At 42.7% G+C, this 13,029-nt stretch overlaps 1 protein-coding gene across 5 annotated transcripts in view; it reads left to right on the top strand.

Annotated features, from left to right (window-relative positions):
* Slco5a1 (solute carrier organic anion transporter family member 5A1) overlaps positions 1-13,029 on the top strand; it is a 168,918-nt gene that overhangs the window by 111,368 nt on the left and 44,521 nt on the right. For all 5 annotated transcript variants that reach the window (XM_052718376.1, XM_052718375.1, XM_052718373.1 and 2 more), the window contains one exon: positions 4,638-4,836. In XM_052718376.1, coding sequence (XP_052574336.1) covers positions 4,638-4,836 — 199 coding nt within the window. The remainder of the gene's footprint in view (positions 1-4,637; positions 4,837-13,029) is intronic.

Here is a 13,029-nt window from a genome sequence, read left to right as displayed (position 1 = left end):
ACACACACACACACACACACACACACACCTTCTTAGTCTGAAGCCAATGACGTTTGAAGTTATGTCATGGAATATGATAGGTGGAAAGAAATATTTCATTCTTTGTCTTAAAACAATCACATAATTTGAAGGGAAGGAATTCCATTAATTAATTCTAGTGCCACACCCAGCTATTTGCCTTTGAAGGGGCTCCTGGAAGATGAGGCATTCAAAAACAAAAGAGCTATGCGTATCTTACACTGTTGTTCTTGTAGACTGATGTACAGTTTGCACTTCCTGTGTTTTCTATCCTTGGACCATTTAATATTGGCCAGCATTGAGGTTTGGATTTTGAAAACAATCTCTGTAGTTGTTCTCCTCTGAGGGGAATGGATGCTTACTCTCTAAAAGAAAATCTTTTTAAGAGATGGTGGTGACCTTAAAAATAATTTTTGTACTATTAAATTAGAAGCATAGGCTTTTTTTTTTTATAAAGTTAAGTAAAGGCTTTTTATAAGTAAAGTTAAGCTAGTTTTGTCTGCTGTACCATTCCAAGTGTGGTTATGGAGACAATACTCTATCCCTCCCCATCTACGACCCCATGGACAGAGGGATGCTGCATTAGTTATTTCTGATGCTGTGTTAAAACACTATGGGCAAAGCAGCCTAAGGAAGAGAGAGTTTGTTTTGGCTTATGGTTCCAAAGGGTAAGAGTCCGTGATATCAAAGTGGAAGCATGGCAAGAAGCTGGAGGCATGGAGGCAGGTGCAGAGAGCTTAGAGTTCACATCTCAGTCATGAGCATGAAGCAGAGAGAGCACAGAGGGAATGGTGTGAGGCTTTAAACTCTCAAAGCTCGTTTCCAGTGACATACATCCTTTAACAAGTCCACACCTCCTAAACCTCCCCAAACAGTGCTACCCACTGGGGACCAAGTATTCAAATGCCCGAGACTGTGGGGGACATTCTCATTCAAACTAACAACAGATGCCCATGGATTGGAGCCACTGAGAGAGAAAACCACTTCTAATCAAACTGAGCCCTGAACAAGAGTTTCTTCTCTTTATGAGACCTACTCTGATTCTAGACTATTGAAATCCATAAAAAGTTTAGAGGAAAATTAATTACTATAGAAAAGGTAGTTATCTTAATGCCTGACAGGTAGTCAGCATCTGTGTGTGTGTGTGTGTGTGTGTGTGTGTGTGTGTGTGTGTGTGTGCATGTATGAGCGTGAGTGTGTGAATGTGTATGAGTGTGTGTGAGAGTGTGCATATGAATGTGTCTATTTGAGTGTGTATGTAAACATGTGAGTGTGTGTGTGTGTGTGTGTGTGTGTGTGTGTGTGTGTGTGTGTGTGTTTAGGAACCTGCCAGAAAGACAGGAACAAACACAACAGGCAGTGGGCAGTGTGATGTTGGGACTAGTGCCAGGTGCTGTATATGCCCACCATAGTGTGTGTGTGTGTGTGTTGTGTGTGTGTGTGTGTGTGTGTGTGTGTGTGTGTGTGTGTGTGTGGTGCATCAATCTGTGCCAAAGAACATCTCTAGCATGCTTGCAGGAGAGTGAAAAGTGACCGAATGGGGGGGGGGGGTGATGGTGCAGAAGGAAAATGCTGTTTGCTCCCAGCCCAGGATCCAAGGACATATGTCCTGCACGGGGCAGGGCAGGGTTTTGTCTTATCTGGAATTCTCAGACTCCAGCAACTGCATGGGTCTTCGCCTCCAGAACTTAGGCCTTTGGGTCCTGGGCTGGTGTCAGGCAGAGGCTACCCCTGGGGCATTGTGGGATAGGGTGTTGGCTCTTTGGGGCCTGGGGTCTCAGGAAAGGGAAGGAGGATACCAAGAAAGAAGATATTAAGTTCAGACAGAGGTGATAGCAGCACAGTAACTTCAGCCTGGAGGATCGACTTTTGTATTTCTCCTCACAAAGGGAGTGGAACTATTACAGAGACCGAGATGGTGGTGTGGTGGTGATGGAGAAACTGGACCACTAGCCCCAAGATAGTGCAGAACCACATCTACTTAGAAGTCCATGGGAACCATTCTCACATGCAATGTGGACACCCTCTTGTTCATGATTTCCTGGTTACTTCCAGTCCCTTTAAAACACTGCTCTCCCCTGGCTTCCCTCTCACCTCTGTCTGGTTTTCAGCTTCATTTACAGGCTCACCTCTTTGTCAGAACCCATTAACACTGGCTCTCTTCAGACGGCTTCCTCCTTTTCTCACGGTATCATCTGAGAACATCTCACCTCTCAGGTTCAACTATAACATAAATCTCTCAACATGCTCTGCTCACAGCCCCAGTGCCCCAGAGTGCCCCAGAGTGCTCCAGAGTGCCCCAGAGTGCTCCAGAGTGCCCCAGAGTGCCCCAGTGTGCCCTGTGTGCCCCAGTGCCCCTCACACTCCTGTCTACAGCAGAGATCGCTAAGCTGCTGTCTACACATCGTCCTTCTGTTCGTATCCCTGTTCTCTGAATACCACACACTAGCTTTCTTGCTCTCCCCAGTCTCCTTAGTTAATTTATTGTGCTCTGAGTACAGTGCTTTCCTGTGGCTCACCTGGACCCTTGCAATTACCCATCTGACCACTGCAGACTCAAGTTCTCACTCCATCAATGCTATCTTGTATCTTACTTCAGCAATGGCCTTCATAGCATGTAACTCTCATCTGACCCCGCGCAGAATTCTCCAGCAGCCTCTCATTGCTCAGATACATAAGCTAAGTTTCTTCCCTGGGCTCTTATGCTCTCCTTTTTCCCAACTTCTCTTCCTGCACCCCATCACCTCCCACCATCTTGCATTGCACACTCTCGGTATTTTGAAGCGCCATAAATACCCACAGCTATGACCTCGTGCCTTCACGTGTATTTCCTTTTTCAGAATGGTCTCTCTGTGTCCGTCCATTGGAGACATTCTATTGAATGGCAGCTGAAAACTGCCGCTGTGAGAGTTCTCCCTGATCTCCCCCAGAGAAGACTCAGCTCACCCCTCCCTGTGTTTCCCTAGCACCTTGTAGAACTGTTTTACTGAGATTTTCTATTAGTCTGTATGTCTCTCGTTTAGTTTGTAAAGTTTTTGGGGGGTTATCCTGTGCCTTTATTCTTCATTTTTTAAAATAAAGATTTATTTTATTACTAGTTTTTAATTGTGTTCATTCACACATGTGAACACAGATGCCAATAAAGGTCCGAAGGGCCAGGTCTCCCTGGGCTAGAGTTACAGGTGGTTGTGGGCTGCCCATTGTAAGTGCTGGGGATTGAACTTGGGTCCTCTGCAAGAAGAGTACATGCTTTTAACCACTGAGCCGTCTCTCCAACCTCATGTCTTTATTTTTCTGCAATGCAATATAACACATCCAGTAGTTCAGTGGTCAAAATATAGAGATAAGGAGTAAGTATAAGACTGGCTTAGTCTATTCAGGCTGATGTAACAATATTACCATGCATGGAGTGGTTCATGAGCGTGAGGGTTTGGTTTCTAACAGTTATAGCAGCAAGCACCAAAATCCCGGTATTGGCGGATTTGCTGTCTGGTGAAGGTCTGTTTCTCATAGATGGGGCATTTTCACTATGCCCTTATATGATGGAGAGAACAGGGGATGATCAGGTCTTTTTAATTAGGGCACTAATCCTACTCATGAGGTTTTCCCTCTTCTACTGCCAACACTTGGGGAGGTAGGATTTTAACATGAATTCAGGAAGACATAAGCGTTCAGGCTGTGGCGGTGACTATGACCCACTTTATGGAATAGAGCATTACCAGTGCTGCAGGAGCCCCTCATCCCGCACCACTCATTGCCCAGCTATCTTGGCTTTCATGGTAACTACCTTTCCTTTATATTCATACTACCTGTGTGCGCATCCCAGAGCATTACGGTTGAATTCACCTGGTTCTTCAACTTGATGCAGGTGTGAACATGTGCACATTTTGTTGCAGGTTTTTTCTTGGGTCACCTTTGTGAGAGTCATCCCCTTTATGTGTGGTTGGTTGCACGTCTTCCTTTGTGTTGCTATCTACCAGTGCTTTGTGTATCTGTTATGGGAATTTGGTTTATTTTCAGTTGGGGTCTATTAAGATGGTTGGTGTACATGAGTTTCTTTGGGGGATAAATCTGGGATGGGACTGCCTGTTGCAGGGTATGTTTACCTTCATTTCTACCAGGTGATGGAAAACTGCTTTTCAAAGTTGGTCCTGCTGTTTCTGGTCCTCCACTGCTGAGAGTTTCCAGCACTTTTATCTTGACCAACACGTGGCATTACCAAACTTTAAAATGTTTACCTTCTGACTGGTATGTGGTGGAATTTCACTGTGGTTGTAACCTGTGTTTCTTCCTAAGTAATGAGGGGGTACCTTTTCATTTGCTTAGGACATTCGGATTTTCTCTTTAATGAAGAGTCAATTTAAATTTTGTTCACTTTTCTCATGAATTATTTGTCTTTGTATTATTACATTGTAAAAGTATTTTTTGTATCTTCTGGATTTGAATCCTTTGTCAATGTGCATTGAAAGTAGTGTACTGTAAAGTCACACACTGAATATTTATGGATTAGAGTAATCCTTATTCTTTACCTTCGTGTTAATGCACAAACAGAACAGTTAGAGGAGACAAATGACAGTGGACACCAGTGCACATTAACGCCCTCTTCCTCCTCTTCCCAGGTGTCATCATTGTCCCCAGTGCTGGTGTTGGCATCGTCCTGGGAGGCTACATCATAAAAAAATTGAAGCTTGGTGCAAGAGAGTCCGCCAAACTGGCAATGATCTGCAGTGGGGTGTCTTTGCTCTGCTTCTCAACCCTGTTTATTGTTGGCTGTGAAAGCATCAATCTAGGCGGCATAAACATCCCTTACACCACAGGGTAAGTACCTCTGAGAAGCCATCCTGCACCAGCAGGCATGCAGTGCCAAGGTCTGTGTGGTTCCACATCTGGCCCACACCTGGCCCACACCTGTGCCACACTGTGTCTCCTTCCCATCTGCTTTACGTGCTTTGTCTCTGCAACTGCAGCTCATGCCCCTGTTGGGTGGAGGCCACAGGGTGTCACTTTTATCTGTGTCTCTTTTGATCCCAAGGAGTGACCTCCATGGCATTTTAATTAGAGAAGATGAGGGGATACTTATTGCATTAATTAAATTTTTTCTTTAAGTGAGTTGTTCTTAATGGCTGGAGAGGTAGCTCAGCAAAGTGTGAGGAACTAAGTTTGACCTCTGGAACCCATGTAAAAACTCCAGATGTGGTGGTACATACCTGTAGTCCCTGTGCCGGGGAGGTGGATGTGAGCTGATGCCTGTGACCGGCCAGCGAGTCCTCTCTACTTGGTGGGTCCCAGGCTAATGAGAGACCATTTCAAAAATCCAGATGGAAAGTTCCTGAGGAGGAGCAGCACCTGAACATGCGTGCACACACAGGAACCTGCACCCCCACCAAAACCCCATCAAATTTATGAACTACCATCCACTATGAAGTCTTGCTTTCACCTGAGTCCTCCAGCCACCCACTTCTTCTCACTTCTCCAAACTAAAGCAGCTATGTAGTATTTTTTCTTTTATTGCATTTGTTTTCTCATAGAATACATTTCCACTATGTTTCCCCTCCCCCAACCCCCCAGATCCTCCCCACCCTCCCTTCTCTCCCAACTTCATGTTCTTTCTTTCTTAAAAAAAAACATAGCAAACAAAACATAAGACAAAAATGCCAGAACAAACCAAAAACTCCATAAAAATAAAAACCATGGAAGCCAGTTTATGTTGTCCAACTACCGGGCATGGGCTTTTTGTTGATATATATATATTGATATATATATCAATTGATATAGCCAGTGGGACTTCCCTGGGGGAAAATGATTTCTTTTTCCCAGGAGGTAGCAATTGCAAATAATTTCTTGGTTTGGGATGGACCTTTGTGTCCACTTCCTCTTCTCGGTGCTGGGAGTTTATCTGTTTTGTGCCTGCTGTAACAGTTTCTGTGAGTTCATACGTGTGTAATCCCTGTTGTGTTGGAAGGGTGCTATTTATTTAGAGTAATCCATCAACTTCTGGATCTTAAAATCTTCCTGCCTCCTCTTCCACGTAGCCTTCCCATCCCTTCTCTTCCATGAGCCTTGAGGGGAGTGTTTGAGGAAGACATTTCATTTAGGACTGAGTGCTCCAAAGTCTCACTCTCTGCGTACTGTTCAGTTGTGAGTCTCTGTGTTAGCTCTCATCTACTGCAAGAAGGAGCTTCTCTGCTGAGGGTTGAGCAATACCCTGATCTATGGGTATAGCAGTATGTCATTTGGAGTCATTTTATTGCTATTTTCCTTTAGTAGAACAATAGTAGTTAGTTTTCCCTTAGGCCCATGGCCTATCTAGTGTCAGGTTCTTGGGCACTTTAGCGGTGTCGGGAATGGGTTCCTTCTCATGGAGTGGGCCTTACAGTTCAACTTTAAAAAGGTTCCTCCCATGACACTGATGTCACTGCTGCACCAATGCAGGCAGATTGCTGCTTTAGGTCACAGGGTTTATTGATGATCACTTTTCATCTCTGGTAACATGCAGAGTACCTTCCAGCACCATGAGTGCTAGTCAGTAGTTGGGCACCAGCTAGACCTCTCCATGTTCAATGCATAAGTAAGTGGTGTCTTTAGCAACAGGGCCTTACCATCAGATTGTGGAGAACAACCAATAGCCTTGACAAGAGCCTGTGATGTTTGGGGGAGGGTGTCTATGGGACTTGTTTGGCCAGTAACTCAATAAGGTACAACTGTTTAACTGGAGGTGTTATTGGGTGGCATAAAGTGTTTAGTTGGGGCATCGTCTTCCCCATTATATGGCGATTTCATTTAAATTCTTTCATATATGTATAGATTTTAGGAAGCTTCTACAATCGGAGCTTCTGATGTTCTTTTCAACAGGCCTTTGGTGTTAGTTGCTCCTCCTCATATTTCCTCTTTTGCTTGTCCTTCCATCCCCCTTGTGGTGGTTTGAAAGGAAATGGCCCCCATAGGCCCATAGAGAGTGGCACTATTAGGAGGTGTATCCTTGTTGAAAGAAGTGTGGCTTTGTTGGAGGAAGTGTGTCACTGCGGGTGGGCTTTGAGGTTTTTAGATGCTTGAGCTAGGCCTGGTGTGTTTCATTCTCTTCTTGCTGCCTGTGGATCCAGATGTAGAACTCTCAGCTCCTTTTCAAACACAGTGTCTGCCTGCATGCCACCATGTTTCCCATCATGATGACAATGAACTAAACCTCTGAACTGTAAGCCAGCCCCAATTAAGTGTTTTCCTTTATAAGAGTTGCCATGGTCATGGTGTCTCTTCATAGCAACAGAAACCCTAAGATACCACTCATCATTTAATCCTCCTAATTTTAGTTTCTTCTTTATCTTTTTATAATCTATATTCTGTTTCCTTCCTTCCTTCCTTCCTTCCTTCCTTCCTTCCTTCCTTCTTTCTTTCTTTCTTTCTTTCTTTCTTTCTTTCTTTCTTTCTTTCTTTCTCTTTCTTCTTCCTTCTCCCCCCTCACCATCCCTGCTTCTTTTTCTTCTTGAGACAAGGCCTCACTATGTAGCCCTGGCTGGCCTGAAACTCATATGTAAATGAGGCTGACCTCAAATTCACAGAGACCCTCTCTCTGCTTCTGCCTCCCAAGTACTGGATTATAGATGTGTGTAACCACACTTGATCAATATTTTCATTTGGTTTTATGTATCCTTCCAAAATTTATTTATATATAACACTAAGAACATGTGCTTTGTTTTGTTTGTTTGTTTATACTGTTTTATACTTAAAACATCACATTTGACAATTGATTTTCTGAGCTTTGTTATTATGTGCCAATATGTTTGGACATTTCTATACTGTTAGTACAAATACGAAGCTCTCACCCTGAAACATACCAAGCATTCTTCTGTGTCTCTTACATACCCTACTAATTTAGGAGAACTCACAATACTGTCAGGCAGGTACTATTATCCTGAATTTATAGGTGACAAAGCTGAAATGCAGACCAAACTGATTCTTTGTTTAGTTTTTGGCCATGTCACCTCCTCACCAAGACGTCTCTCTCTTCACTTTGGTCACATGATTCCTCCTCTGTCAAAGACTATTGGGGTCCAGTCCCTTGATAGTCTTCTCCCAGAGTTCCAGAAGAGATGCAACCAGTGTCGGATTGATTAATCTGAGAGATACTCGAATAAATCTATGTACATGAAACTCTTTAGTCCGTTCACTTTGTTCTTCTGAGTCATTTCTCTCTCTACACAGCTTCTATTCTGTTCATGCCTAGCTCCTTTCTTGCCTGATTTCTCTCTACATTTTTCTGCTGTTCCCTCTAAGTGCTATCTTAATTCTCTCATCTTAGTTCTGCCCCATCTAGGTTTTCATCCATCTAATTCTTTCCCATCTCAGCTCCTCTCCCATCTCCTTTCTCATCTTGTTCTTCCCCACCTGGCTCTTCCTCATCTTCCATCTCATTCTTCTAGTTTCCTCTTATAGTTCTCCTCCAATCTAGTTCTCCTCAAGTCTCTGAGATTTACAGTTTATACTCATTCAGTAGCAATGCTCTGGCTAAGGAAAGGTCACCAGGCTTGAATTTCCTCAAGGTCAAAAGGAGGGGCAATAAGATCCACACAAAAGAGCAATAATTGTCAGCCATCATCTACAACCCAAAAGGGAAGTGACTAATGGGGAAATGAATCAACTAAGGGCTAAATTTGGTTAATATCTAAGCAAAGGGGATTTTATGTGCTCAAACTATATTCTTAGAAGTGGTTAGTTAAAATGTTAAGAATCTATAAGTCACTAAGTCATGGGTGAAAATAAAACTACCTTCTTTTTCCCTTTGACCCCTTATCTGTCCAAGCTATCTCTGCTGCCATTTTCTGGCAGGGCGGGGGAAGTGTAGCTAGGTAACCTGTGTCCCAGCTTGATGTACCTGTAAGTAGAAACTCTTTAGTTCTGAGTTAATTGTTAAGGGTAGATCTAAAACTAGAAATAAGATTTGGAAAGGGAAAGATTAAGCTTAATTAGCACATCTGCCAGGCCTTCTCAAACTTAAGTCTGTTCTTAGATGCTTAAGTCTGTTCTTAGAAAGTCTAGGAGGTATCTCAGATAAGATACTTTCATCCAGAGAAGGTCCTGGCCAGAAGTTGCTAATGACAATAATTACAGAAAGGCCTGAAATTAGGAATCTTGACTGTGTCTGTTGTTAGCACAGTTGGAGAAAGTTATACAAATACTTTAATTGTATAGGAGAAATTGCGTCCAATGAATGATCAAACATACTGTTTTTAGGAATGGAAAAGCTGCAATAGCACATAAGAAATTCATAGCAGGAAATGGCTAATATTCAAAAGCCAATATCACCAAGACTCCTTAAGCCTTGGCTTTATCCTTTGGAAAGGCTCCTGGCTTCTTAAAGGTATAACTTTGTCATAGCTAGCCAAATTCCTACTTCATATTTCTGTGGCCCACAGCACTCCTCATTTCCCTATAGCATTCAGCAATCTAAAACCATCTTGCACTTACCTTCTTGTTCTAAGTCCTTGAGACAAGCTCTGTTGTCATCTATATAATAGTTGTGTCTCTCATATTTAAAACAATGCATGATGTTTTGTTGCATGTGTGTATATATGTATGTATGTATGTATAGATGAGTGAATGGATGAGTTGTTGGGTGGATTGATGGGGGTGTATGGTGGGTGAGTGGAGTGATGTGGATTAGATGGTAAGGGGATGGCTGGCTGCATATCTCCAAAGCATTTTGTTTATTCATTATGCTGCCCACTTAATGAACCCTTTTAGTTAAACATGTCTTCTCCCCACCACCAAACTTAAAGAAAATTTCTCCTACTATGCGTTTATCCATTTTTGACATTGTCTTAGTCACTTTTCTATTGCTGTGAAGAGATAACATGACCAAGGCAACTATTGTAAGATAAAGCATTTAATTGGGGCTTGCTTACAGTTTCAGAGGTTTAGTCCATTATTATTGTGGCAGGAAACCTGGTGACATGCAGGCAGGTGCTGGAACAGTAGCTGAGAACTATATCCTGATTCATAGGCAGGGAGAGACTCTGGGCTTGGCATGGGCTCTTGAAAACTCAAAGCCTACCCTCAGTGACACACTTCCTCCAACCAAACCATGCCTATTAATCCTTGTAATTCTTTCCAATGGTTCTGCTTCCCAGTGACTAAGCATTCATGTATATAAGCTTATGGGGGCCATTCTTATTCAAACCACCACATTCCACTCCATGGCCCCCCCAGGCTTGTAGCCATATCATAATTCAAACATGCGTTCAGTCTAACATAAAAAGTCTCCATGGTCTATCACAGCCTCAACATGGTTTAAAAATCCAGAGTTCAAAGTCTCTTCTGAGATTCATGTAATCTCTAAACTGTAATCCCTTGTAAGGTCAAAATAAAAAAGCAGAACACGTACTTCCAACATATAATGGCACAGGATATACATTATCATTTCAAAAGGAAGGAAAAGAAGCAAAATGAGAAAATATTGGACCAAAGCAAGACCAAAAACCAGCAGGGAAAGCTCCAAATTCTACATCTCCATGTCTGATGTCAAAGCATTCTTCAGATTTCCAACTCCATGCAGCTTTGTTGACTCAATATATTTTTCCCTCTTGGGTTGGTTCCACACCCAGTTTGCAGCTTTCTTTTGCAGGTATCACACAACTCTGACATCTCCAACATCTTGGGATCTTCAACACAATCCAGGCTTCACTTTCACAGCTTCATACAATGGCCTCTCTGGGCCTCCATGCAAGACACCCCTGACACATCCCTGGCCTCAGCAGGTTTTCTTAGCCATGAAGGGAGATTCCACAACTCCTTTCTTGTATCCTTGACTCTAAAGCCAGAACCATGTGGCTGAAGCTGTCAAGTTATGCTGCTTGATGGGGCTGGAATTTGGCCTCATTGTTCAATTACATTTGCATCAGTTTTCTGTTATTGATGGTTTTATTCACCACTTAAGCATTTCTTTAATTCCTTCTCACAAATTGGAAGCTTAGATGGGTAGGGTCTTGCTCTGAAGTCCCCACTCCATTTATTCCATTTAACATCGAACTTTTCTTTAAACTTTTATCTCCTTGAGCACTGGAAGTCTGTCTTCTACATTACATTTCCTGGTACTCCTTTGCTTCTCAAACTGTGTATTTTCCTTGCTAAGCTTGTTCCTTTTTGTTGTAGATCTGCATAAGAGTGACCACTAATAACCACAAGACAGGGTCAATACTAGGCTCTCTTGAAATCTCCTTTGCCAATGCCATTAATCCCAAACTCTCCAATTTAGCTTCAGACAGATATTTTTTTGGGGTGTGTGTGAAGAGAACAAGGGCAAAAAGCAGACACATTTTTCTACAAAATATCCCAAGAGCAGCCGTCTCTAGGTTATTTACTAATATTTTCCCCCTCTTCAGTCAGGCCATTATAATCTACAGCACTCTCAGCACCACTGTCTTCTATGCTCCTACTGGGATGGCACAGAAAACTCTGCTTAAATGTTCAACTGCTTTTCTAGTCCAAAGGCTTCCATTTTCCTACAATAAATAACATAGTGAAGCCTGTCACAGCCATATCCCACTCCCTGGTACCAACTTCTATCTTTTGTTTTGTTTTGTTTTTTTCAAGACAGGATTTCTCTGTGTAGTTTTGGTGCCTCTCCTGGATCTTGCTCTGTAGACCAGGCTGGCCTCGAACTCAAAGAGATCCACCTGGCTCTGCCTCCCGAGTGCTGGGATTAAAGGTGTGCGCCACCGCCACCTGGCTCTACCAACTTCTATCTTAGTCATCGTTCTGTTGCTGTGAAGAGACACCACTTGTAAGCAACTAAGATAGAGAAAACATTTAATTGGAGGATTACTTAAAGTTTCAGAGTTTTAGTACTTTATTATGGTAGCGGCATGCAGGCAGACATTGGAGTAGTAGCTGAGAACTACATCCTGATCCAGAGAGAGAGAGAGAGAGAGAGAGAGAGAGAGACAGGGCTTGGCATGGGCTTTAGAAACTTCAAAGCCAAAGACCACCCCCAGTGCCACATTTCTCCAATGAGACCACACCTCTTAATCCTTCTAATCCTTTCAAATAGTGCAGATTCCCAGTGACTAAACGTTCAAATGAATGAGCCTAAGGGTGGTGTTCTTACTCAAACCTCCTCAGGCTCCTTATTTCTCCTGTGATTTCCTAAGACACTTGTTATTCTTCAGTTGGAACGTCTAAACTGGTTTTCTGTGAGTTAACTTATCATGTCATATTTCATAAGTTTGTATGTTTTACTCTTTTCCAAAAGCCTTGTTTTCTATTCTTCATATAATTTTTAAAAAATTTTTGAGGATAACTTTTTAAAAATTTATTTGTATTTCATGTGCTTTGATGTTTTGCCTGCATATATGTCTGTGTGAGGGTGTTGGATTCCTGGAAGTGGAGTTATAGGCAGTTGTGAGCTGCCATGTGGATTCTGGGAATTGAATCCAGGTCCTCTGGAAGAGCAGTCAGTGCTTTTAACTGCTGAGCCATCTCTCCAGCCCCAAGGGTAACTTTTTTCTTGTTGAATTTTGATTGCCCCCTTTCTTGGCATCCTGGTGTTTTAGGGAGTAAGGTCTTCTTAGTCTCTTTGTACGTATGATTAGAATTTTTTCTTCACTGTGGTGCCTCACTTATTTTCATTTGGTTTTAAATGCTGCTCCACCCCCTGCCCATTTACTTACAATGAGCTTTCCAGACTGACTGCACTCAGGCTGACATCACTCAGGGCATGTCTATTTCCTCTGCCAGCCTCAATGCAAGAAAGAAAGGGTTAGTCTGAGTGGCCAACATCTAGAAGTTTAGTTTCTTGAATTTCTTACCATTTTCTTCAGAGAAAAGCTTTCTGATGATTTTCTGGGCTCGGAATTGGAGCTGGTGATAAGAATCCAGTTGAGAGTCCATTCATGGCTTATTTCCCTGGCTGGGGGCCCCATTGTATTCCTCTCTGCAGATCATTTGTGCTCCCAGCATGTCTGATGACTTTGAACTTAGAGTCTTGCAAAAATTCCTTTAGATTAAGAGCCAGCCTGT

The sequence above is a fragment of the Peromyscus californicus genome, unplaced genomic scaffold (assembly GCF_007827085.1).
Source record: "Peromyscus californicus insignis strain IS unplaced genomic scaffold, ASM782708v3 Scaffold_5__1_contigs__length_169319896, whole genome shotgun sequence".
NCBI lineage: Eukaryota > Metazoa > Chordata > Mammalia > Rodentia > Cricetidae > Peromyscus > Peromyscus californicus.
This window is presented reverse-complemented; position numbering and strand designations above follow the sequence as displayed.